General features: G+C 56.8%; 2 protein-coding genes, 1 non-coding gene and 1 pseudogene across 3 annotated transcripts; 1 reads left to right on the top strand and 3 right to left on the bottom strand.

The window, feature by feature from the left end:
* Window positions 1–455: 455 nt before the first annotated feature.
* On the bottom strand, window positions 456–1,864 carry LOC112859461 (heterogeneous nuclear ribonucleoprotein A1 pseudogene; annotated as a pseudogene).
* A 3,566-nt stretch (window positions 1,865–5,430) lies between these two features.
* Window positions 5,431–5,537, top strand: LOC147571781 (U6 spliceosomal RNA). The gene has a single exon (XR_015247092.1). It is a non-coding gene; the product is annotated as a U6 spliceosomal RNA (small nuclear RNA).
* A 4,791-nt stretch (window positions 5,538–10,328) lies between these two features.
* On the bottom strand, window positions 10,329–11,765 carry LY6D (lymphocyte antigen 6 family member D). Its single transcript, XM_086695500.1, has 3 exons — window positions 11,649–11,765; window positions 10,840–10,938; window positions 10,329–10,604 (listed from the first exon to the last, which is right to left on the bottom strand). The coding sequence occupies exons 1-3, from the start codon at window positions 11,698–11,700 to the stop codon at window positions 10,363–10,365; spliced, it is 393 nt and encodes a 130-aa protein (XP_086551626.1). The 5' UTR covers window positions 11,701–11,765; the 3' UTR covers window positions 10,329–10,362.
* A 7,618-nt stretch (window positions 11,766–19,383) lies between these two features.
* Window positions 19,384–24,866, bottom strand: LOC147571779 (secreted Ly-6/uPAR domain-containing protein 2-like). Its single transcript, XM_086695502.1, has 3 exons — window positions 24,744–24,866; window positions 22,721–22,819; window positions 19,384–20,353 (listed from the first exon to the last, which is right to left on the bottom strand). Exons 1-3 carry the CDS (start codon window positions 24,793–24,795, stop codon window positions 20,142–20,144), a joined length of 363 nt encoding a protein of 120 aa, XP_086551628.1. The 5' UTR covers window positions 24,796–24,866; the 3' UTR covers window positions 19,384–20,141.
* Window positions 24,867–25,150: the final 284 nt, after the last annotated feature.

The raw sequence follows: 25,150 nt of genomic DNA, 5'->3' as shown, positions 1-25,150 counted from the left end.
AGAAACTTGGCAGGCCAGAAAGGAGTGGCAGGTATATTCAACGTGTTGAATTGGAAAAATATACGGCCAAGAATTCTTTGTCCACAAAGGGCTCTCATTCAAAATAGAAGGAGAGAGAAAGTGTTTCCCAGACAAACAAAAACTAAAGGAAATCTAAACCAGTCCTGCAAGAAATTTTAAGGGGAATTTCCTGGGTGGAGAAAAGACAAAACAAAACAAAAAATACTGAAATCAACAAAGACTAGAAAGGACCAGAGAACATCTCCAGAAACTCCAACTCTACAGGCAATACAATGACACTAAATTCATATCTCTCAGTAATCACTCTAAATGTCAATGGACTAAGGGCTCCAATCAAAAGACATAGGGTATCAGAATGGATAAGAAATCAAGACCCATCTATAAGCTGCTTACAAGAGACACATTTTATTTATTATTATTATTTTTTTAAAGACACATTTATTCAGCGTCATGATCAGACTATTACATTTAGCAATCAACAGCATGGGTGCAAAAAAAAAAAAAAAAACTACATTAAAAGCCTTTGTTGGAATGCTTTACACTTTCCACAGAACAGAAACTAAAATAACCTGTTATACAATTAGTCACAAATACAGTCCTCGAGTTTTTTGCCCATATACATGAGTGTTGTCTAAAACGTGTCTTCTTTGTAGCAGCTAGGCCCTGCCACCACTGTGCTTGGCTGAGTTCACAAATCTGTTGTAACCTGTAGCCTCCCTGTCACTTCTCTGGCTCTCCTCTCCTGCTAAGCTTTGTTTCCTGGCAGTAATTAAAACCTTCTACCACTGCCATAGCTACTGCTGCTGCTGGAACCGCCATAGATACCTTGGTTTTGTGGTTTGGCAAAGTATTGGCCTCCACCACCTTAGGGGCCAGAGCTTCTGCCTCCAAAATCTCCTCTTTTCATGGGCCCAAAACTTGAAGATTGTTGTAGTTGCCAAAATTATTACAGCTTCCGCCACCTCCAAAGCTGCTTTCATTGTTACCAAATCCATTATAGCCATCCCCACTGCCACCATATCCACCACCATCTCAACTGCCACCAAAGCCACCTAGCCCACTGAAGTTTCCTCCACAGCCAAAGTTGTCACTCCCACCAAAATCACCTCCACGACCACCACCAAAGTTCCCAGAACCACTTCGACCTCTTTGGCTGGAGGAAGCACGAGCCATCTCTTGCTTAGATAAAGCTTTCCTTACTTCACAGTTGTAGCCATTCACAGTATGGAATTTCTGAATGACAGTCTTGTCTACAGAGTCTTGGTCGTCAAATGTTACAAAAGCAAAGCCTCTCTTTTTGCCACTGCCTCGGTCAGTCATGATTTCAATCACTTCCATTTTCCCATACTGTTCAAAATAATCTCTTAGATGACGTTCTTCAGTGTCTTCTTTAATGCCACTGACATAAATCTTTTTCACAGTGAAGTGGGCACCAGGTCTTTGAGAATCTTCTCTTGAGATGAGACAGCCCTCTTTGGTTCTACAACTCTTCCATCCACCTTGTGTGGCCCTGCATTCATGGCTGCATCCACCTCTTCCACAGTGGCACAGGTGACAAACCCAAAGCCTCTGGAGCACTTGGTGTTTGGATCTCTCATTACCACACAGTTCGTAAGTGTTCCCCATTGCTCAAAATGGCTCCTCAGACTCTCATCGGTTGTTTCAAAGCTCAAACCTCTGACAAAAAGCTTCCACAGCTGTTCAGGCTCTTTGGGAGACTCTGACTTAGACATGACGGTGGTGGGAGAGGAGACTTTCATGATGATTACTCCATGGCGTCCACAGGCAGAAAGCCAAGAGACCCATTTTAGACCTAAAGCACCTTCAGATTGAAAGTAAGAGGATGGAGAACCATCTGTCATGCTAATGGTCAACAAATAAAGTTGAAGTAGCCATACTCAAATCAGACAAACTAGATTTTAAAGCAAAGACTCTAACAAGAGATGAAGAAAGGCATTATATCATAATTAAGGGGTCTAGCCACCAAAGATCTAACAATTGTAAACATTTATCCCCCCAACGTGGAACGCCCAAATATATAAATCAATTAATCACAAACATAAAGTCATCGATAATAATAACATAATAGTAGGGGACTTCAACACCCCACTTGCAACAATGGACAGATTACCTAAGCAGAAAATCAACAAGGAAACAATGGCTTTGATTGACGCACTGAACCAGATGGACTTAACAGATATATTCAGAACATTTCATCCTAAAGCAGTGGTCACACATTCTTCTCGAGTGCATGTGGAACGTTCTCTAGAATAGATCAGATACTGGGATACAAATCAACCCCCAACAAGTACAAAAAGACCAAGATCATACTGTGCATATTTTCAGACCACAACACTATGAAACTTGAAATCAACCACAAGAAAAAACTTGGAAAGACAAGAATACTTGGAGATTAAACAACATCCTACTAAAGAATGAATGGGTGAACCAAGAAATTAAAGAGGAAATTTAAAAGTACATGGAAGCCGGGGCGCCTGGGTGGCGCAGTCGGTTAAGCGTCCGACTTCAGCCAGGTCATGATCTCGCGGTCCGTGAGTTCGAGCCCCGCGTCGGGCTCTGGGCTGATAGCTCAGAGCCTGGAGCCTGTTTCCGATTCTGTGTCTCCCTCTCTCTCTGCCCCTCCCCCATTCATGCTATGTCTCTCTCTGTCCCAAAAGTAAATAAACGTTGAAAAAAAAAAAAAAAAAGTACATGGAAGCCAATGAACATGAAAACACGACAGCCCAAAACCTCTGGGATCCAGCAAAGGTAGTCATAAGAGGAAAGTATACAGCAATCCAGGCCTTCCTAAAGAAGGAAGAAAGGTCTCAGATACACAACCTAACCTTACACCTAAAGGAGCTGGAAAAAGAACAGCAAATAAAGTCCCAAAGCAGCAGAATACAGGAAATAATAAAGATTAGAGCAGAAATCAATGCTACCGAAGACAAATAAACAAACAGAACAGAACAGATCAATGAAACCAGGAGCTGGTGCTTTGAAGAATTAATGAAATTGATAACCCCCTAGCCAGACTGATCAAAAAGATAATGGAAAGGACCCAGATAAATAAAATCACGAATGAAAGAGGAGAGATCCTAACCAACACTACAGAAACACAAACAATAATAAGGGAATATTATGAGCAATTATATGCCAACAAATTGGGAAATCTGGAAGAAAGGGACAAATCCATAGAAACATGTAAACTACCAAAACTGAAACAGGAAGAAATAGGAAATTTGAGCAAACCCATAACCAGTGAAGAAATTCAATCAGTAACCAAAAACCTCCCAACAAACAAGAGTCCAGGGTCACATGGCTTTCCAGGGGAACGCTACCAAATATTTAAAGAAGAGTTAACACCTATTCTTTTGAAGCTGTTGCAAAAAACAGAAATGGAAGGAAAGCTTCCAACCACATTCTATAAGGCCAGCATTACCTTGATTCCAAAACCAGACAAAGACCCCACTAAAAAGAACTACACACCAATTTCCCTGATGAACACGGATGCAAAAATTCTCAACAAGATAGTAGCCAACTGGATCCAACAATACATTAAAAGAATTATTCACCATGACCAAGTGGGATTTATTCCTGGGAAGCAGGGCTGGTTCAATATCCACAAATCAATCAGTGTGATACATCACATTAATAAATGAAAGATTAAGAACCACACGATCCTCTCAATAGATGCAGATAAAGCATTTGACAAAATACACCATCCTTTCTTGATAAAAACCCTCAAGAAAGTATGGATAGAAGGATCATACCTCAAGATCATAAAAGCCATATATGAAAGACCCACAGCTAATATCATCCTCAATGGGGAAAAACTGAGAGCTTTCCCCCCTAAGGTCAGGAACAAGACAGGGATGTCCATTCTCGCCACTGTTATTCAACTTAGTATTGGAAGTCTTGGCCTCAGCAATCGACAACACAAAGAAATAAAATGCATCCAAATCAGCAAGGAGGAAGTCAAACTTTCATTCTTTACCAATGACATGATACTTTATGTGGAAAACCTAAAAGACTCCACCAAAAAACTGCTAGACCCAATCCATGAATTCAGCGAAGTCACAGGATATAAAATCAATGCACAGAAATCAGTTGCATTCGAATACACCAATAATGAAGCAGCAGAAAGAGAAATCAAGGAATTGGTCCAATTTACAATTGCACCCAAACCCATAAAATACCTAGAAATAAACCTAACCAAAGAAGTGAAAAATCTTTACATTGAAAACTATAGAAAACTTATGAGAGAAATTGAAGAAGACACACACACACACAATGAAAAACATCCATGCTCACGGATTGGAAGAAGAAATATTGTGAAAATGTCGACACTACCCAAAGCAATCTACATATTCATGCAATCCCTATCAAAATAACACCAGCATTCTTCACGGAGCTAGAACAAACAATCCTAAGATTTGTATGGAACCACAAAAGACCCCGAATAGCCAAAGCAATCCTGAAAAAGAAAACCAAAGCTGGAGGCATCACAATCCCGGACTTCAAGCTGTACTACAAAGCTGTCATCATCAAGACAGTATGGTACCAGCACAAGAACAGACACTCAGATCAATGGAACAGAATAGAGAACCCAGAGATGAACCCACAAACATATGACCAACTAATCTTTGACAAAGCAGGAAAGAATATCCGATGGAATAAAGACAGTCTCTTCAGCAAGTGGTGTTGGGAAAACTGGGCAGCGACATGCAGAAGAACGAACCTGGACCACTTTCTTACAGCAGACACAAAAATAAACTCAAAATGGATGAAAGGCCTAAATGTAAGACAGGAAGCCATCAAAATCCTCAAGAAGAAAGCAGGCAAAAACCTCTTTGACCTTGGCCACAGCAACTTCTTACTCAACACGTCTCTGGAGGCAAGGGAAGCAAAAGCAAAAATGAACTACTGGGACCTCATCAAAATAAAAACCTTCTGCACAGCAAAGGAAACAATTAGCAAAACTAAAAGGCAACCGACAGAATGGGAGAAGATATTTGCAAATCACATAGCAAATAAAGAGTTAGTATCCAAAATCTATAAAGAACTTATCAAACTCAACACCCCCCCAAAACCGAAATAATCCAGTGAAGAAATGGGCAAAAGACATGAATAGACTCTTTTCCAAAGAAGACATCCAGATGGCCAAAAGACACATCAAAAAATAATCAACATCATTCATCATCAGGGAAATACAAATCAAAACCACATTGAGATACCACCTCACACCTGTCAGAATGTCTAAAATTAACAACTCAGGAAACAACAGATGTTGGCAAGGATGCAGAGAAAGAGGATCTCTTTTGAACTTCTGGTGGGAATACAAACTGGTATAGCTACTCTGGAAAAGAGTATGGAGGCTCCTCAAGAAATTAAAAATAGAACTACCCTGTGCTCGCTTCGGCAGCACATATACTAAAATTGGAATGATACAGAGAAGATTATCATGGCCCCTGCGCAAGGATGACATGCAAATTCGTGAAGCATTCCATATTTTTTTGAAGAAGACCAAAGCAGGAGCCATCACAATCCCAGACTTTAGCCTCTACTACAAAGCTGTAATCATAAGACAGCATGGTATTGGCACAAAAACAGACACATAGACCAATGGAATAGAATAGAAACCCCAGAACTAGACCTACAAACGTATGGCCAACTCATCTTTGACAAAGCAGGAAAGAACATCCAATGGAAGAAAGACAGTCTCTTTAACAAATGGTGCTGGGAGAACTGGACAGCAACATGCAGAAGATTGAAACTAGACCACTTTCTCACACCATTCACAAAAATAAACTCAAAATGGATAAAGGACCTGAATGTGAGACAGGAAACCATCAAAACCCTAGAGGAGAAAGCAGGAAAAGACCTCTCTGACCTCAGCCGTAGCAATTTCTTGACACATCCCCAAAGGCAAGGAAATTAAAAGCAAAAATGAACTACTGGGACCTTATGAAGATAAAAAGCTTGTGCACAGCAAAGGAAACAACCAACAAAACTAAAAGGCAATCAATGGAATGGGAAAAGATATTTGCAAATGACATATCGGACAAAGGGCTAGTATCCAAAATCTATAAAGAGCTCACCAAACTCCACACCCGAAAAACAAATAATCCAGTGAAGAAATGGGCAGAAAACATGAATAGACACTTCTCTAAAGAAGACATCCAGATGGCCAACAGGCACGTGAAAAGATGCTCAATGTCGCTCCTCATCAGGGAAATACAAATCAAAACCACACTCAGATATCACCTCACGCCAGTCAGAGTGGCCAAAATGAACAAATCAGGAGACTATAGATGCTGGCGAGGATGTGGAGAAACGGGAACCCTCTTGCACTGTTGGTGGGAATGCAAATTGGTGCAGCCACTCTGGAAAACAGTGTGGCGGTTCCTCAAAAAATTAAAAATAGACCTACCCTATGACCCAGCAATAGCACTGCTAGGAATTTACCCAAGGGATACAGGAGTACTGATGCATAGGAGCACTTGTACCCCAATGTTTATAGCAGCACTCTCAACAATAGCTAAATTATGGAAAGAGCCTAAATGTCCACCAACTGATGAATGGATAAAGAAATTGTGGTTTATATACACAATGGAGTACTACGTGGCAATGAGAAAGAATGAAATATGGCCCTTTGTAGCAACATGGATGGAACTGGAGAGTGTTATGCTAAGTGAAATAAGCCATACAGAGAAAGACAGATACCATATGGTTTCACTCTTATGTGGATCCTGAGATACTTAACAGAAACCCATGAGGGAGGGGAAGGAAAAAAAAAGAGGTTAGAGTGGAAGAGAGCCAAAGCATAAGAGACTCTTAAAAACTGAGAACAAACTGAGGGTTGATGGGGGGGGGGGGGGAGGGTGGGTGATGGGTATTGAGAAGGGCACCTTTTGGGATGAGCACTGGGCGTTGTATGGAAACCAATTTGACAATAAACTTCATATATTGAAAAAAAATATAGAACTACCCTATGACCCAGCAATTGCACTGCTAGGCATTTATCCAAGGGATACAGGTGTGCTGTTTTGAAGGGACACATGTACCCCAGTGTTTATAGCAGCACTATCAACAATAGCCAAAGTATGGAAAGAGCCCAAATGTCCATTGATGGATGAATGGATAAAGAAGATGTGGTTTATATATACAATGGAGTATTACTCGGCAATCAAAATGAATGAAATTTTGCCATTTGCAACTATGTAGATGGAACTGGAGGGTATTATGCTAAGTGAAATTAGTCAGAGAAAGACAAAAATCATATGACTTCACTCATAGGTGGAATTTAAGATACAAAACAGATGAACATAAAGAAAAGGAAGCAAAAATAATATAAAATCAGGGAGGGGAACAAACCATAAGAGACTCTTAAATACAGAAAACAAACTGAGGGTTGCTGGAGGGGTTGTGGGAGGGGGGATGGGCTAAATGGGTGAGGGGCATTAAGGAGGACACTTTTGGGGATGAGCACTGGGTGTTACACACAGGGGATAGATCACTGGAATCTACTCCTGAAATCATTTTACACTCTATGCTAACTAACTTGGATGTAAATTTAAAAAAATAAATAATTTAAAATATTAAAAAAAAACAAGAAAACCCTTCTAAAACTATGTTGGTTTAGCAAGGTTGCAGAATAAAAGGTTAATGAGCAAAAAATTCATTGTATTTCTGTATTCTTACAACCAACAATTGATCATTGAAAATACCATTTATAAAGAGCATCCCGTGCAATACTTAGGGATGATGTTGACAAAAGATGTGTAAAGCCTGTTTGCTCTGAAAGCTGCAAAACACTGCTGAAATACATTGCTAAGGGCGTCAGCAGATGGAGAGGTACGCCGTCCTCATTGATGAGCAGACTTAATAAGATGTAGGGGTGCCTGGGGGCTCAGTTGGTTGAGTGTCCAGCTTTGGCTCAGGTCATGATCTCACAGATTGTGAGTTCAAGCCCCCCATTGGAGTCTCTGCTGTCAGCATGGAACCTGCCTTGGATCCTCTGTCCTCCCCTCTTTTCTCTGCCCCTCCCCCATGCGTGCTCGTGCGCGGTCTCTCTCTCTCTCTCTCTCTCTCTCTCTCTCTCTCTCTCTTTCTCAAAAATAAACATTAAAAAATAATGAGATGTAAATTCTCCTTGAACTGATCTATGGATTAGGTGCAGTCCCAGCCCATATCCCAAGGGCATTGTTCATGAGGAAACTAGGAGGCTAACTCTGAAATGCATATGGAAATGCGAAGGATCTAAAATTGCTAAGACCATTTTGAAAATGAAGGTGAAAGGTAGAGGTGTCACACGATCCGAGTTTCGACCTTAATATACTCACAACAGTGTGGTAAGGGCGTCAAGACGGACATACAGACGGACGCACCCGTCGGAGTGTCCACGGTTAAGGACCCACAGCACTTTGTGTCCGCGAGCGTGTGGAGTGGCCGGAGCCCTCTTCCACTGCCGGTGGGGATGGGGGAGAGCAGCCTCTTTGGAGAGCAGTTTGGTGGCCCCTCCGATGGAAGAATCCCCCTATCACATGCCCCTGGATTCCACTCCTGGGTTGTACCCAAGCAAGCTGTAAACATCTGTCCACGCAAAGACCGGAGGCGATTGCCCACAGCGACATTCCTCATGAGGCCTCAGGCGTGGGAACCTCCCAGATGTCCATCAACAGGTGCGTGGGTGGAGGGACCATGATGTGACCGTATAGCGGAGTCCTGTCGGCAGCAGGAGTGAATGACAGAGACCCCCCCCCCCCCCCCCCCGCAGCAGGGATGTGTCTCTGGATCCTGCTGAGGAAAGAAACCCGAGACCAAAGAGTACGTGATGTGAGATTCCATTTTATCCAATTCTAGAAAACGTGGGCTGATGCACATGGGGTGTTTCCAGGCTTGGGGGGGGGGGGGGGCGGCGAATGGCTCTGTTACAAACAGCGCACGCGGTGGTTGCCAGGGGCGGGGCGTGCAGGGGAGGACGGAGGGGGTGCGCAAAGGGGTTGCAGGCAGCTTTGCGGGTGATGGGCTGCTCACTGTCTTGGTCGTAGCGGTGACTTCAGGGGCACAGAGCGTGTAAGTCTCATCACGGTGTGCACCCTGGGTGTGTCCACTTTATCGTTACTTCAGGTGTGCCCTGACCGAGCTGAGCAAAGACAGAGGATGTTGGATGGTGACGAAGCCATGGGGGTTGGGGCGGGACACACGTGGGCAAAGCTGGGGACGTGGGTGTAGCTGATGGTGGCACCCGTGTGAAGCTCCTAATTTAGGTGATGTGATGGAGACACAGAGGCAGGCCGAGCGGGCGTTGTCCCCCCAGCAGGTCTGGGCGCCAGGGCCCTCAGGCTCCCCGGGCCCTGCTCCCGCTGGTCCCTCAGCCAAGCACCCTGCGGGGGGCCCCGCCAGCCAGGGTTCCTCCTTGCCGGCACCCGAGTCGGGGCTCTGTCCGGCCCAAGGTGAGGCCTCAGAAGGTGGTGGCCGCCCGGCAGGGGGTGAGGCCTCCGAAGCCTCTGGTCCTCCTAGGAAGGGGCAGGCTGCTTGCTTGGGCATCTGCGGGGGTGCTGAGAACTCACAGGGACACAATGATCCAGTTGCCCAGATCGGGGCAGCAAACCTGGAACCCGGGCAGCAGGGCCCAGATCCAGGCAGTTGGGCCAAGGTAAGTTTACCCACATTGGGTTGACCGCATCCAGGTGAGCTCAACAGCCCCCTTTGCCAGCCTCCCTAGGGTGGAAGTGGTGTGTGTGTGTGTGTGTGTGTGTGTGTGTGTGTGTGTGTGTGTGTTCTGACCATTTGGGTCACAGGCCTTCTGCCCTGTGCCCCCCACCCAAGCCTCCTCCAGGAGCGTCCTCTCCTGGGGCTGCAGAGAAGATGCCTGGGGAGGGTTGTGTCTCCTCTGAGGTGGGGGGGGGGGGATGACACTGGTATTTCAGGAGTCCTGCATGAGGCCAAGACGGGCCCTGGGTGACAAGTCCCAGGCCCTGGGGGCCTGTGAGGCGGGATGGCCTCCTCCCTCCCCCCTGCACTCCTGAAATAGGAAGACACAACCACACTGGTTTTCGATCATTTATTCCTGTGCAGAGGTTCAAGTAGAAAAATAAATGGAAACCCAACAGAATGAATGTAAAGTCAGAAGGGACACGTGCATCCTCTCGTCCGGGGGGCGGGGCTCCAGGCCATCAGCTCGCTGGCTGCAGCCCCAGACCCTCCGAGGGGGCCCCCAGCCCAGGAAGCGGGAACCTCCCCCGTCGTGGCGAGGGAGGGGCTGCGGAATCTCCCAGTCCGGGAGAGGAAGCGACGGGGGCCTGGAAGTCCCCGGGGGGGAAGGGGATGGGCAGGTCACAGGCTGGGGGCCGAGAGGAGGGCGGCGAGGAGGAGGCTGAGGGCCAGCGCCAGGCCGGGGGCGGGGCCGCTGAGCCGGCTGCGGGCGGGGGCGCTGCTCTGCAGGCTCTTGTTGCACAGGTCGCCCTGACAGCACCGGGTGGCCGTCGCGCCACTGCTGACCTGGCCCTGAAGGTTGTGCGTGGGCGTGCACGACTCCACGCAGTCCTTCTCCACCAGGTTCCCCAGCAGGGGCTCCACTGGAACGGATGGGCACAGTCAGACTGGGCAGCTGCCTCTGAGCCCCCCGCCCCCCCCCCCCCCCGCGTCTGGCCTCCCCAGCACCCCAAGTCCCAGCTCCCGGCCCCCACCGCCCCCCGGCCGACTCATCACCAACCCGTCCCCACCAGCCTGCCGGCGTCGGGGCCCCTGAGCGGAGCTCTGGGGTGCCCTGCGGGGCCCCCTTCCCTGGCTCCGTGCTCCCGGGTCACTCACCCTTGGTTATGGTCCTGCAGTAGCGTGCGCTGGCCGCACAGTCCTGAGCTTTCTCGCAGTTGGTGGAGCTGGAGCAAACGTGACAGCGGAGAGCAAGGGCTGGGGGGCGAGGGGCACAGGGGTCACTGTCTGGACCGAGCCCTCTGCCGCCCCTGACCCGCGCCAGGCCCCTCCTACACCCCAGGCCCTGCCAGGGCTCCTGTCTCCCCGGAGGCAGGAGGCGACAGTCCTCGGCTGCCCAGAGCCTGGGACGCCGGGACCCCTTGTGCCGGGAGGAGGGGCTGTGCTGGGCCTGTCTAGAGAGCTGGCGGTGCTGGGTACCAGGGGACCCTTCCCCAGGGACATCACAGAGCTCTGAGACTTGCTAAGAGCAGCTCACAAGACACGACTGCTGCCCCCCCCCCCCCCCCCCCCCCGCCGCCAGAGGCTGCCCCCAGCGGGCGGAAGTGGCCGTGAGGACCTGAGTCAAGGCCCAGGGCTTCAGCCGGACCACGCTGAGCCTGTGGGAGGAGGGGCTTCCCGGGGACCAGACGGTCAGGGGCTGGGTGACCCGAACATTGGTCTTTCCCCAGGGGAGGCATCTCAGCACCGCTCCCAGCCTCTCTCCCTCTGCGTGTCTGATCCCATGGGCTGATTCGAAGATGCTGCGATATTTTAAGTCTGATTCCACTAAGACATGGGTTCATTTTGTTTGAAATTCAGTCCAGGATTCCCTGAGCCCAAAGGCCGGTAACCTCAGGCTTCTAGAGCGTGTCCCACAGACCCAAGCTGCCCACCCGCCCCAGCCCTGCACCCTGCCCTTCACCCACCTGGCCCCGCGGCTACCGCCAGTGCGACAAGGAGCAGCAGACCTGGCTTCATCTTGGGGTGTCTCCGGGAGCAGTGGGGGCCCCTCCTCTCTGGAGGCCTTATAGCTGGGGCAGGTGCTGGTGGGAGGGACCAAGGCGGGCAGGTGGCCAGGCAGTAGCGTTCCACCCGCCCCACCCTGGCTGGCCCACACCCACCCGCCCGGTGCGGCCTCCCCTGCCACCTGGAGGGACCTCTGCCCCTGGCTGCCTGCCCCCCGGGGCAGGGGGCTTCCCTCCCCCCACCTCCGGGCCAGGGACAGAGGCCTCCGCTGGCTCTGCAGCTCACTGTGTACTCTTCCTCTCTCCGGCTCTCTGTCCGACCCCCGGATCATTTTGTCTCAGACCTGTCACCTCCTCCCTTGTGACCCCCACCCTCAGATAAGGTCAACAGGGTCACAAGCCTATGCAGGTGCCCTGTGGGCACCCAGGGCTGTGCCTCCCGCGCTGGCGCTGCCCTCCTGGGCTCGGGGCTCAGGATCGCCAGGCCCACCCATGGAGCCCTGGGCAAAGGACCCCACGGAAGGAAGGCACCTTGCTGAGATGCCAGGACCTCGGGGTAGTGAGAGGAAGAGGAGCAGGGTGGGCCGCGGGCTCGGGGTGTGGATGCTGGATGTGCCTGCAGAGAGGTGAGCGTGGGACCAGGGGCAGGACCTGGGGCACTGGGGGAGGGGCAGGGGCAGGGCTGATGGGGGAGGGGACGGTGCCGAGGCCGAGGTTCGACTCGCTCTCCAACTGGGAGAAACCGAGGGCCCCTCAAGTGTCCAACAGCCCTTCCTTCCACCCTCCCACCAAGGACTCTGTCCACCGTGCCCTGGGCCCCGGCCCTCCGAGGCCTCACCCTGTCCCTGCCCTGGCAGGCCGAGCCGACTGTGGGTGCGGGTAGGGCCAGAGCACAGGCGGAGATGAGCCCTCCCCCTGCCGCAGCCCCCATCCCGCAAGTACTGGAGGGCCTGCTGCAGGGAGGGGAGGCGAGGCTGGAGGGAGGACAGGGTTCAGGCTGGGGAGGTCTGGGACCCCTTGGCCCTTCCTCCCAGCGTGGCCCTGGGCGGGACAGCTCCGGAGCTGGGCCTCCCCTCTCCCCTCCCACGTGGGGTAAAGTCGGGGCTACATCCGGCGCCAGGGGTCCAAGGACGCGCCGCCTGACACTCTGTGCTTCGCTCCCTAAAGAAGTTACTGGACCTGGTGGGAGTGGCCAAGGGTGGGGGGTGGTGTGGCTTCCTTCCAGGACCCTGGGGGACGCCAGGAGGCCCCTGACGCGGTCCCACAGGCTGGTCCCAGCCTCCCTGAGCCTTGTTTAGCGCAGCTGGGGTGTCCCCTGACAGGGCAGGTGATGCGGGGGGCCCCATGCCCACATCCCAAGAGAGAAAGTCACCCCAAGCTCTGAGGCCTTCCCGAATTCATTCCACAGCCATTTATGGGCAGATGGAAGGCAGGGTCCTGGGAAGCAGGATATAGGTCTTGGGGAGGGGGTGGTGACTGGCAGATGGGGAGGGGTGACTCACTGAGGCCAAGGGGCACGGAAGCTACTGGAAAAACAAGTTTGGGGGCTTGGATTTCCTGTAGGGCCTGGTAGAGCTACGGGGTCCGGGGTGTCGGGCAGACCAGGACTGGAAGTTTGGATGTGAGGCCCGTGGGCAGCAGGGTCCCCTCCCCTGGGGCTGGAGGGGACCCAGCACACCTGGCCCATCCGCACAGGGCACCTCAGGCTTCACTGTGGCCGTGTGCTCTGGAAGCAGGGAAAGACACCTATGGGAGCAGATGTGGCAGCTAGGCCCTGGTTCCACGGGGAGAAAGCCTTTGTCTCTGGTGAGGCAGCCAGTGAGGACAGGGGCTGCCCACCAGGGTGTGAGCTGCCTGTCCTGGGGGCCTCCTAGCAGAACTATCAACAGCAGCCTCAGTCACAGTTTGCTTGGGGGAGAAAGTGGGCAGTTCCCATGGCGGGAGCTTTCTGAGAACTGGGAGTCATTGGAAGGGCAGTCAGGGAGGACTTCCTGCAGGTGGTGACCTGATTGCCCTGATCTTGGAGGCAGATTTCAGGGGAGAGAGGAGTCGTCATGGCCCTTTAAGTTAGCCCCCTTCCAGCATCCTTCTGGTGAGGAAGTGAGGTCCCAAGAGGGCCCCGCGGGCTCCAGCCAGGTCACCCTGGCAGTGGCGTGAACCCGGACACTCCTGTGTCCATGGCCTCTCCTCCTGTCCCCCTCATCCTCTGGAGAAAACTGCTACTTTCCAGAACTCAAGCCCTCTCACCCAGTCCCTGGAGCTAACAGCAACAACGGCTAGAAGAGGTCGTGAAGGGGCACAGGCGGAGGGTGCTACCAGCCCCCACCCTCAGCCCTGCCTGCTTCCTGAACACAGCGGGCCAGGAGGCCAGGCGCCGGGACAAGCCCAGACCTAGGCCGGCAGTGTGCCTTTCCTGCTCACGCCCCCCGCCCCACAGGCCCCACACCCTGCCTTCCACTGCTCCCCACGTCTCAGCCTTGGAGTGCGGGGAAGGACAGGAATCAAGGCCTAGACCACCAGGCCATGGGGGTCCCTGGGGTCGCACAAAGGGGTGAGTGGCCCAGAGAGGGAAGCAGTGCGGCACAGGGGCCACTCCAGGCGTTCTGAAAATGCAGCCGGGGAGGCCCTGGGGCCCTGCCTTGGGCTGTAGGTGAGCTTCCGCGTGGGCAAGTCAGGTTCCCCCACTGGGTGCACCCCCAAGCCTTGGGGCCTGGGGACAAGCCTCCTTCAGTTTCAAGTTGCGTTACAGGCGGGTCCCACGGCTGCACACAGGGGGACACTGCACCTACCCACTCACTCCCTTGGCTAGCAGTGCCCATCATAGACCCTGCGCTCTGGGCATGACAGGGACAGACAGGAGAGACAGGGCCAGCCCTTGGGACCCCTGGATGAGCTGGGGAGACGGTGCACAGACAAGCGTACCCCATGTGAGTGGGAGGTCAAGGAGGCCAAGGGAGGGGGGTCTCCTGAGGATAGAGCAAGGACAAGGGGGTCAGGGCCTGGATCTGGCCCCCGGTGGCCTCTGGCACGCCATAGCCCTTCCCTGTCTCTGCCCCTTCCTCCCCAGCAGGGCTGAGGTGACTCCCTTGTGAGTCAGCCAGTGGAGGGATACGGTGCCCCCTGAGGCCTTTGCGCCTCCTTCGCACGCCTGCACACACGCATGGGGCCTCCCTCGGATGACACAGAGAGGGCCTTGTCCGTGGTCACCCAGTCAGCAAGTGGGAACCAAAACTGGGCCCACCCTCCACTCTGTCCCTGCTGGCCTGGGGCTCTTACCCCACACCCAGGCCTCCCTGCTCCTCCCTCATGCGCAGGAGACTCACCCTTACACACAGGGCCACAGGCCTAGACATGGGTCCCTCTCACCTGCTTCCCAGGGCCTGGCATGGCCCCGCCTGTTCTTCATCATCTCCTGGGACCATGGCCACCGGTGTGGGGCCTCCCTTTCCCGCTCTGCCAGAGTGCAAATCCGGGGAGCAGCCACATGGGCAGCCCTTCCCTGCCTTGGGGTGCAGCCTGTCCCCCAGGAATGCCTGGACTGGAGCCCTAGGCTCCCGTAGACCAAGAGAGACATGCCAGTTCTTAGGCCTGGTGGGCCACTCCCCTGCGAGAGGCCCCGCACGGCTCCTAGGACCAGCCCCGGGTCCCCCAGCAGCGGTCTGACGTGGGCCCAGCCTATCGGCGTCTCCGGCTGTGTCTGTGAGAGGCACTGGGATTCAGGGGACCGGGTGATGGGGGGAGCTCTCAGAGTGGGGAGTGAGGGCTGTGTCCTTCCATGAAGTAGAGGAAGAGAGCTTGCCGAAGGGCACGGGCACCGAGCCACAGAGCCACAGCAACCTGGGGACCTCAGAGTTCCATGGCTGCAGGCTCTTAGCAGCGTGGGCTTGCAGAACACGCAAACCTGGAATTGCAGAAGCTAAAGCACCTGAGATCCAGGTGCCCTGGAGGGGGTTTATTCTCTGCATGTTAGGATAAGCTCCCTCTAGGGTTTGAGAAAAAGAAAATGTGCTCATGTTCTACCCCTAGGTTCTCCCTTCTGCTGTGCCACTGCTCACTGCTCCTCCTGCTATATAGCCTGAGCTTGTGGCCTTAAACCCTTGAGCTCCATGATGGCATTGGGTGTAGGTTCCAGGGTAGTGAACACCTACCACCTACATAATCCACCCATCTGTAGCTTACCCATCCACCCATCCATCCATCCATCCACCCATCCATCCATCCATCCATCCACCCATCCCCCGTATCACCTACCCATCCATCCATCCATCCATCCATCCATCCATCCATCCATTCCTCCATCATCCACCCATTATCTGTCCACCCATCCACTCATCCACTCATACAACTTATGTATCCTGTAGGAGATAGTTACAGTGATGTCTCTTTCTCCTGTCCCCTCGTCCCTTTCTCATTCACATACACACCTACCGCCTGACAAGAGAAAACAGTAATTCTCAAAGACTGTGGAGTGAAACCCAGTGGGGCCTCTGAGAGGCCCTAGATCTACAACTGGTTGGCAGGCAGCTCTGGGATTTGTGACACCCAACATGCACACACTTTCCTTTTACTTAAGATTATATATGATTTGGGGGTGGCTTTGAGAGGACATCATTGATCCTAACACTTCAGAGAGAAATAAACATCTTACGTGGATCGTGTGCCCTGTCAGTCTGTCTGTGTGTCTTTGGCCCTGGTACATCTTACACAGAGCAGTGTAAGTTCCTTTCCTTAACAACCCCCCCCCCATTTGTCCCTTGTCCCTTGGGAACAGGAAATGGACCCCTGTTGGATCCTGCCACCCTTTAAGCTGCACTAAACCCCTGCCAGGACAACCAGATTTAAAAAAAAAAAAAGATTTTGGGGGAGTGCCTGGGTGGCTCAGTTGGTTGAGTGTCCAACTCTTGATTTTCACTCAGGTCATGATCTTACAGTTCATGGGATCAGCCCTGCATCAGGTTCTGCGCTAGGTGTGGAGACTGCTTGGGATTATCTCTCTCCCCCTCTTTCTCTCTTCCCCTCCCCCATGCTCTCGGTCTCTCTCTCTCTCTCTCTCAAAATAAATATATAAACCTTTAAAAAACAGATTTTTGGCAACAGCGGATGAAGTTCTCGGATGGGGACTACGGTCCTCCCCAGTGCGTGTGGGGGAGGGCTTCAATCTTCCGGTGAGACCCAGATTTCAGAGTCGGACAGCCTCTTTCCAACTCTGCACTTTATAGACGAGGTTCCGGACACTTGTTGGGGACAAGATAACAGGAGCTGGCAGCACCACATCTGCACCAGCAGGTGGCCTGGGAGCGAGGGGTGCATTGTCCTCACGCGGCCTAGATGCCGAGGACACGCAGTCCCTGCTCCTCTGGGCCTCAGGCAGCTGCTGAGCTTTGAATCTGCAGCAGCCCAGCTCAGCCACTCCCTGCTCAGCCTGGTGGCCTCGGGGGCTCAGCTTTGGCACCCGGCCCTGGTGCAGGGGGTTTGCATGCTGTTGCAACTGCTCTGGGCGTGGGGACAGGCTCCTCAGGGCAGGGAGTGGGGCCCCAGCTGGGCCTGGCAGGGAGCTGGGTGCTCAGCCTACAAGAACTTGGGGGATCAGAGGCCTGTGTCATCCTTACCTGGGAACATTACGTAAGATTGGACAAGTGCTGCTACTTGGGGAGGAGGAGAGGCCGGGTGGAAGGAAGGTGACACAGGGAGACCCAGGACCCCCCCAGGGCTGAGCGCAGGGCAGAGGCCCAGCTTCCGACTGTGACCCTGGGGGACGCAGAACCGGGAGAAAGGCCACAGCTATGCTGTGCTCCGAGTATCAGCCAAGCTCTCTGAGCTCCAGCGGCCTCCCTGCCTTCCTGCCGGGGGGAACAGGTCAAAGCCTGTGGCCTGGCTGTGGCCCCACGCCCACACAGCCCCAGAATGCTCCTCCCTGAGGATCAAGCCCAGCTTCCCACAAACCCTGCTCAGCTGACCCACCTTTAGCGTTCCCCCACTGCCTGGGTCTCCGTGCAGCCCCTCCGGCCCTTTCTTACCTCTGGGCCTTTGCACCTGTTGTCCTCACTGCCTTCCCAGGGCTGGGATCGCAGCCCTCTGAGGGTCCGGTGAGTCCTCCAGCACCCCACCCTCCTCCCCACAGCCCTACAGGTCTGTGGTGCCCCAGGGCCCACACGATCCTGGTATGCGGTTGGCGCGGTCTCTGAGAGTCCCCTGACTTAATGACTGTGGGGAAGCCGTGGGGGCGGGGAGGAGGCAGAGAGAATTCAGGCTTTGGGGCAGACCGCTCTGCCAGCCAGGGATTAAATCCAAAAAGCAGTTTGTGCCTCAGCGTCCTCATCTGTAGCAAGGGCAATTAATGTCCTCATTGGAAATGTCTCTTGGCCGCACCTCGACTTCTGAATGTCGAAGTCTCGCAGGAGACCACCGGTCGTCACGTGGCACCCAATGTGGCTTTCCCTTGGGACTTGTACAAGTAGGGCCTGCCCTAGCGGGGAAGCTGGTCGGACAGGAGTCAAGAGAGGGAATTTCCACTCTCTTTGAGAAAGAAACCTCAAACTTCAAAGGCTGGGTGGGGTGGCCCAACCCTGAGCCCCAAGTTTGTTCCCGAGAAGGCCACTTCACGTGGACTTTGTGCCAACCTGCTCCTGGGTCCCCGGAGCCCAGCAGGCCTGGCCACGAAGGGAACTGTACTAGTGACTCAGAGGGGCCCCAAGGGAATCCTGACATCCGTGTTTTGAGGCAGGGCCCCCTCAGCCCACCTTGTCCTCCAGGGTGTGGACAGAACCACAGAAAGCCTGCGAGAACACAAGTCCCTGCCCCTGCCCCGCTTCCCCACACGCTTCGGGAGCACTCCCGGGTAGAATGGCGGCCACGGCAGCGTCACAGGCACGGGGGACGGACAGCAGGCTGGGCTTGCAGGCACTGGGTGGGGGGTGGCGGCCCTGTGAGGCCAGAGAGGTGGCTGCCGGGAACGGGAGGACCTTTGTCCCTCTTGGGTACTCTGGGAACTCCGGGGACACTAGTGTCCGGCCGAGTTGCGGAGGTGGAGGCTGAGAGGAAGGCAGTGGGACACCGGCTGTCCTGGCTGCAATCTGTCCCTTGGTTCCCAGAATCGAGGCCCAGGCCCCACCAGGGAAGGTCCCGGCCATCACGGCGTCCCGTCACCTTGGCACTTGGGCTGTGGGAGCCGCGCTCTGCCAGGCAGGCAGGACGTTGGCCTCTGGGGCCCCCGGAAGGGATGTGAGGGACAGCGATGTCGGGGGAGGGAAATTACCAGGGCCTGCGAGGGGAGGAGGCGGGTGGGCCAGGGCAGGGCCCCGGGGCTAGGAGCAGGGAGGCCCCGAGAGAGCTGTGGGCCGGGGACCTGCATGCGGCCCTGGGGAGAGGCCCCGGGCAGAGGTGAGGGAGCAGAGCTGGAGCCTCTGGCCCCTTGCCCCCCAAGAAGAGCCCCGGGTGCCCGGCTGGGCCCTGACTGGGGGTGCAGGGCGGTAGGAGGTGTGGGGCACATCGCAGGGCCGACCACAGATGCCGGGGAGCCCCACAGGAGCCCCCAGGCTGAGGGCTGGGAAGGGGTGCGGGCTTTTTGGATTCTGAGGAGAGTGCCTCCTGCTGTCTGAGTTTATGCCTGGAGGATGCCACCGCCCTCCGCAAAGTGCCCCTGCCTGGCCCCGAGGTACGGGGGACCCCCCAAAATTTCAACATCTCAGACAATGGGGACAGGATGTACGGCTTTATTCTCCTCCACGAGCTCCTAGGAGGAGGCCTTGCCGCGGGCGCCTCTGGTGGGGGGCGGGCCAGCCCCCGTGCCCCGTGAGAACACAGGCCCCACACGGATTCTGCCCCCACAGCGGCAGCCAGGGGACCATGAACAGGCCTGCCTTCGCTGGCAGGGACTGGGGGTGGGGGCGAGGCGGCCTCCTGGAAGCCCTCATCCCACGTGCTGACCTGGGGTGGCCCTGTGGGCTCTCTCGGGGTGCCTGGCTCCCAGGATGCCCGGGGGTGGGTGCTTGTGCGGAGTGAATTCGCCCCTGAGGTGTGAGCGAGCCGTGGAAGGGGTGGCGGGTCGGTGCACAGGGGAGCACAGGCGTGGCTGGTGCAGGGGACGCCCAGACCTCTGACCCGCCTGCCCCGTGCGTGGCGGATCCGGGCTCTCGAGGCCAGAGTGGGAGGAGCCCCCGTGGGCGGCCCCGCAATGGGGTGGAGGGGGTCAGGGAGGACCGGGGGGCCGGGACCCCGGGAGAGGGCCGAGGGTCCCTCAGAGGCGGGTTCCCTGAGGCGGGGGGGCTTCCCGCCCTGGGGTGGGAGCCCGAGGAGGGGGCCGGGCGGCCCCGGGGGAAGCAGGGAGGCGCACAGGAGAGACAGGGACTCTTCCCGCCTGCGTGGCCGAGTGCGGGGAGCGGGGCAGGCTGGCGACGGCCTGCGAGGGGCCGGGTGAGGGCCGGGTGAGGGCCGGGCCGCCCGTGGAGCGTGGGCTCAGCAGGCCGCCCGGAGCAGCGCCCACAGCAGGCTGATGGAGGCACTGAGCCACAGAGCCCCGTGGCTGCCCGCCAGGCCCGCGGCCGCGTTGCGGTTGCACTGGCTGCCTTGGCAGCAGGAGACAGAGAGGGTGCGGCCGTCCGAGGACATTGTGCTGTTGGGGCACACCGGGGAGCAGGACTTCATGACCAGGATGCCACCAGGGTTTGCTGTGGAGAGAGGGGCGAGGGCCGTGGGTGGAGGGCTCTGTGCGTCCCCCGCGCGGCCCGCCGCGGCCCGGGGCTGCCGGCACCGCAGGCCCCGTCCGCTTCCAGGGCTCCCGGGGGCTCCGTTCTAGTGGGAGGTGGTTAGAGCAGGGGTGGGGTGGCCGGGTGACGGTAGCCGGCCCGGGCAGAGCAGAGGGACAGGCAGGCTGCAGCGGGACGAGGAGGGTGTCGGGGGCCGGTCCCCACCCGCTCAGGACCCACCTCTGTGCACAGTCCCCCCGCCCGCACGTGGGCCCACCGGGGGGGTGGGGGGGACACCAGACGCCCCAGGAGCAAATTCTCCGGTCACACGTGATGAGTGGTCACGACCGCGCTCAGCTATTACAGAACAGGGCAGTGTCCACGAACCCTGTCCTGAGCTATCGCCGAGGAGATGGGAAGGATGGGGGCAGGTGCTGCCCGGGACATGGACCCAGCGTGGCCGCCTCCTCCCTGGCTGAGCCCCCGCCCCTCCCCCAGGATTGCCAGCAGGGGGCCAGGAGACACCTCCACCTGCTGGTGATGCTGGGAGCACACGGGCGTGACCACCGACCGGCCTCTTGGCGGCCGCGGGTCCCGTCCCCCAGTTCCTGCTCCGGGATCCCTCCTGTTCCCCCTCACGCATCAGCACCCTCCCCACTCGGGGGGCCTCTGCACATGGCTCCCTCTGAGGAGCACCCCCCCATTGTCATCCAGGGCCATGACCGCTCGGGGAGCACCGCCTGGCAGGACACACGGGTGGACAGACAGACTCAGCAAATGGGCAGTGAGGAGCGAACAGGAGGTGGGGTAAGGGGGGGGGCATGGGGGTCTAAAGGAAGCCCCCACCCCGGGGAGGGAACGGGGGCCCTCAGGGTGTTGGGTCCTGGCCGGGTGTGAGAACTGATGCTTCAGCGGCAAAAGGCACCCATGGGGGGGGGGTCCCGGCATGGGGGGAACCACCGGGACCAGCTCCTCCCCAGCCCTCCCACCCACCCCTCCTGGTGCCACAGCCAGAGCCGCAGAGCACAGCCGGTGCTCAGGGACCATCGGCCAGGTGACTGAAAGAGAACATGACCTGCCTGTGCCCCACACGCCCAGGACTTGGCCAGAAGTGGGGGAGCGTCCCCTAGGCCCTGAGAAAGTGACCTGGTCCTTGGGCGGGGTCCTTCTCCGCCTGACGGGAGCAGGTCCGGGAGGCATCGAGGGGTTTGTGCTGCCTCCTCACAGCGTCCCTGCACCAAGGAGGGGTGGGGTCCAGCCAGACACCACGTCTCCCCGTAATAAGGGGGCTCTGCGTCCCATGTGGGAGGGCCTTTGTAATCATCGAGGTTCACAGGGAGCTGGGGCCCCAGCGAGGCTGCCTGGCTCATCCAGGGCATCTGACGTGCTGCCGGGACCTCCACAGACAGGACACCAACGGGGACAGGGACCGGTGGGGGGGAGGGGGCTCCTCACCCCCTCCCAGAAGCAGTTGCTCCTGCCTCCTGGACCCCGCGCGGCCACCTGCGGCCAAACCTCAGCACACATGCCTCCCCCCTCTCTCGGGGCCGCTCAGGGACCCAGTGTCTCTGCAGCATCTTCCAACCCCCCCCCCCCACCCCTCACTTCAGGGTCCCACCCTGTGCCTGCTGCCCCTGCAGGCCAACTTCCCCACTGCCCTGTCTAGTGACCCGGTCAGGCTTCCCACCCCTCGGGGCCACCACAGCGACCGGGCCCCTCACCTCCCTGCCGTGCTCAAACTCCCACCATGTGGCCTTCTGTGGCCCCCCCCTCACACCCTGACCCCGCCTGCCAAGGTCACCGTCAAGCACCACTCGAGAGCTCGGGGCCCCAGCCCAGCCCTTGACGGCTCAGGGAAGAACCAGACCCACAGAGGGACTTGGGAGGTCAGAGGAAGGAGGGAGCCTGTCCTGGGGGTCCGGGCACGGGGGCGGGGGGGTCGTCTGTTGGAGGCAGGCTACAGGTGCGGCCGGGAAAGGCAGGGTGATGGTGACGGGCCTCGGGGCCAAGGCCGTGGGTCTTGTCATGATGCCATGGGCCGGGCTGCCCCGCAGCCCTGTACCCCGTCCTGTCCTCCAGGCGCCGGCCTCCCTCCAGGCCCATTCTTGCCGAATCCCTGTGCGGCCTGCTTCCTCCCGCATCTCTCACGCGGACTCCCTCTGACTCAAGCGGGAAGGCCACATCTGGCCTTGCTCTGCGGTGTCAGTGTCGGTCGGGGTCGCTGGGCTGCTCCTAGCCCACCTCCCACCAACACGGAGGCGGGGTCCGGCAGAGTGGGCGGGTCCCTACCACCTCCGGCACCGCAGGGGGGCCCCTGGCCGGGCTGTGGGGGTGCGTGCGGGTACTCACTGGCCTGCGTGATCACACAGTACTTGTCAGTTGGGGCGCACTCCACCAGAGACTCGCAGTCCTTGTGGCCACAGCACACGTGACAGTGAAGGGCCCGGGCTGGGGGGAGGAAGCAGGGACCCCTGTCAGCGTGGGCTGGGGAGAGCCTGGGGGCCATGTCTGGCCCTCTCTGAGCCTCCGCCACCCCCCCTCCCTCCGGAGGTGCTCCCGGTCCCCGGGGACGGGGCTAGAGACTCGGCAGGCCGGTCAGCAGGAGCGAGGGGGCCCTGGGACGGAGGAGGGTTACTTCGGGGGGGATCTGGGCTCTGCTTCTCACTGCCGCTGCCCCTTTCTGAGCGACAGAGTCCTCCCTATGAGATGGGACCGAGCACAGCCTGAGGCTGCCCGGATGACAAGTCACAGGCTCTTGGCCCCTGCCCCACCCTCCTGTGCTGGGGCTCCCGGCCTGCACCGCGGCCTGGACCCGAGGACAGCGGGGGCTGGGAGGGTTTTGCGCACCGTGGGCACCAAGGGCTGCTTAGTTAACAGGAGGGAACAGCCCTGCCTTCCCTGCCTGGGGCCTGCCAGCGGCCCCTACCCCAGACTGATCAGTGGACAGTCCACAGCAAAAGGCCCTGGTGACCCCTGCCCCGTGCACTGTGACCGGCCCCAGGCCCCGACCACAAGGATGCAGGACAAGGCTCCTGGCCTGGAGGAGCCTGCAGGCTGCCCGGGGGGTGGGGCGGCCAGCTGAGGTTGGGATGGAGTGGGGTGAGTGAGATAGAGTGACACTTTGTGGGACACCTGGCCCAGGTGTCTTCATAGAGGGAGGGGGCCATCTGGGAGGGTCTCCTGGAGGGGGTGCCCCTGGAACTGCGAAGGGGCCATTGGGCAGGTGGGAGAACCAGGGTGGAGGGGCACGTGCTGCGAGAAAGGGCACGTCTATGCCAGGCCTGGGGGCTGTGGTGTGCCCGCTCCGACATCAAAGCCGGCACCTGTGGAGGGGAGTGACAGCATCTTCCACACACGGCTCAGCAGACATCAGGGACCCCTTCCCCTGGGGAAGTGGGGACACTTGTGGCTGAACCACGGGTGATGAGGTCAAGCTCAGACAGACCCCAGGCTCAGAGGCTTTCTTCCCAGGATAGGACTCTGGAACACCCCCAGGAAAAAGAGCCATCTCTGGGGGTGACCCCTGGCTGTTGAAATGCTCCTGTCTGCAGCTGAGTCTGGTTGGGTGGGGGGGGACATTCCCAGCTTCCTCTGAACTAGAAACTCACATAGCTTCTGTTTCCCCCTCAGGGGTCGGAGAGTCCCTGTGTGGGGGGATCTCCACACTGGGGAGGCCTCACTGGGGCCTCCGGGCAGCCGCCCCTCACCGTTGTGCCAGCCTCTCTTCTGACAAACACCTTGTCCCCTGCCCCGTCCCCAGAGCCAGCCTCGAACCTTTGCCCAAGTGTCCCCTCCATCTGTGTTTCTGGCCTCCTCGGGATGGGCCTGGTCTCCGAGGCGCCTCTGTCTCTGCCTTCCCCCCAGGCGGTTCCCTAGACAGGCCGGAGGCCCCAGCTCTCCCACCTCCACTCAGGGCATGTGGAGGGGGCTATTATCCCTGGGTGGTAATTATTCAGCTGCTAATCACAGGCTGGATCACCCCCTCCCCGGGGCCCCATTTCCGGTGGCCCCAAAGCAACAGGTGCTCTCGTTCAAGGTCACACAGCCAGCAAGAGGGGTGGGAGCGACCAACTCATTTCCCTGATTCCAGCACCGAGAGTCCTGCCTCCCAAGAATCCCCTTTGTCCAGGAAAACAGGACACTGGCCTCCTGGCTGGTAGCTGGTCCCCCTGTCGGCCCAGAGCTCTGCAGACTCAGGCCTGTCACCGGCTCTTTCACCCACGAGAGGCAGATATACTAGAAACTATGCCCAAAGGGACACAAAGGTCTCCGGGTCTCCCCCCCAACACACACACACACACACTCCTCAGGGGGAAGCCACGCCCAGCAGCGGTCTGTCCCCAACCCTCCCACCCGGGTCAGCGGTTCTTACCCAGGTCAGTGCACAGAGCGGCCAGAAGCAGAAACACCAGGAGTGGCCTCATCGTGGGGCATCCACCGGCTGGGACTGGGGAGCGGCCGGCACCAGGTGCCTTTATATGACTGGCTTCTTCGCCGGGTCAGACCTAGTAATTTAGCTGGAGCTGAACTTGGGACGGCAGGGCCAGCCTGACTCACGCTGCCTGGGCTCCCCTCTGCCCCACCCCCAGGGCTCCAGGGGCTCTCGGGTCACCTGTGCCCTCTCTCTGCCTGCCTCCCTGTCCTGAGCCTTTGGCCTCCCGGTCCCTCGAGGTATCGTGAGGCCCCAGGCCCGGCTGGGGAGAAGGGAAGGTCTCGATGGTCTATGGGTGACAGCCCACGCTTGGGGCCTGGGGGACACAGCCCTGCCTGGGTCTTCCG

This window comes from Puma concolor, chromosome F2, assembly GCF_028749965.1.
Source record: "Puma concolor isolate L17-30 chromosome F2, mPumCon1.1.hap2, whole genome shotgun sequence".
NCBI classification, from domain to species: Eukaryota; Metazoa; Chordata; class Mammalia; order Carnivora; family Felidae; genus Puma; species Puma concolor.
The sequence above is the reverse complement of the archived record's forward strand: the minus strand, read 5'-3'. Positions and strand labels throughout refer to the sequence as shown.

Excerpts from the sequence above, each read along its gene's own strand:
- LOC147571779 (XM_086695502.1), bottom strand. The coding sequence starts at position 24,795 with ATGAGGCCACTCCTGGTGTTTCTGCTTCTGGCCGCTCTGTGCACTGAC. Across the intron at positions 22,820-24,743 it reads CGCTCTGTGCACTGACCTGG|CCCGGGCCCTTCACTGTCAC; the intron begins GTAAGAACCGCT and ends TCCTCCCCCCAG. Across the intron at positions 20,354-22,720 it reads CTGTGTGATCACGCAGGCCA|CAAACCCTGGTGGCATCCTG; the intron begins GTGAGTACCCGC and ends CTCTCTCCACAG.
- LY6D (XM_086695500.1), bottom strand. The coding sequence starts at position 11,700 with ATGAAGCCAGGTCTGCTGCTCCTTGTCGCACTGGCGGTAGCCGCGGGG. Across the intron at positions 10,939-11,648 it reads GGCGGTAGCCGCGGGGCCAG|CCCTTGCTCTCCGCTGTCAC; the intron begins GTGGGTGAAGGG and ends CTCGCCCCCCAG. Across the intron at positions 10,605-10,839 it reads CTGCAGGACCATAACCAAGG|TGGAGCCCCTGCTGGGGAAC; the intron begins GTGAGTGACCCG and ends CATCCGTTCCAG.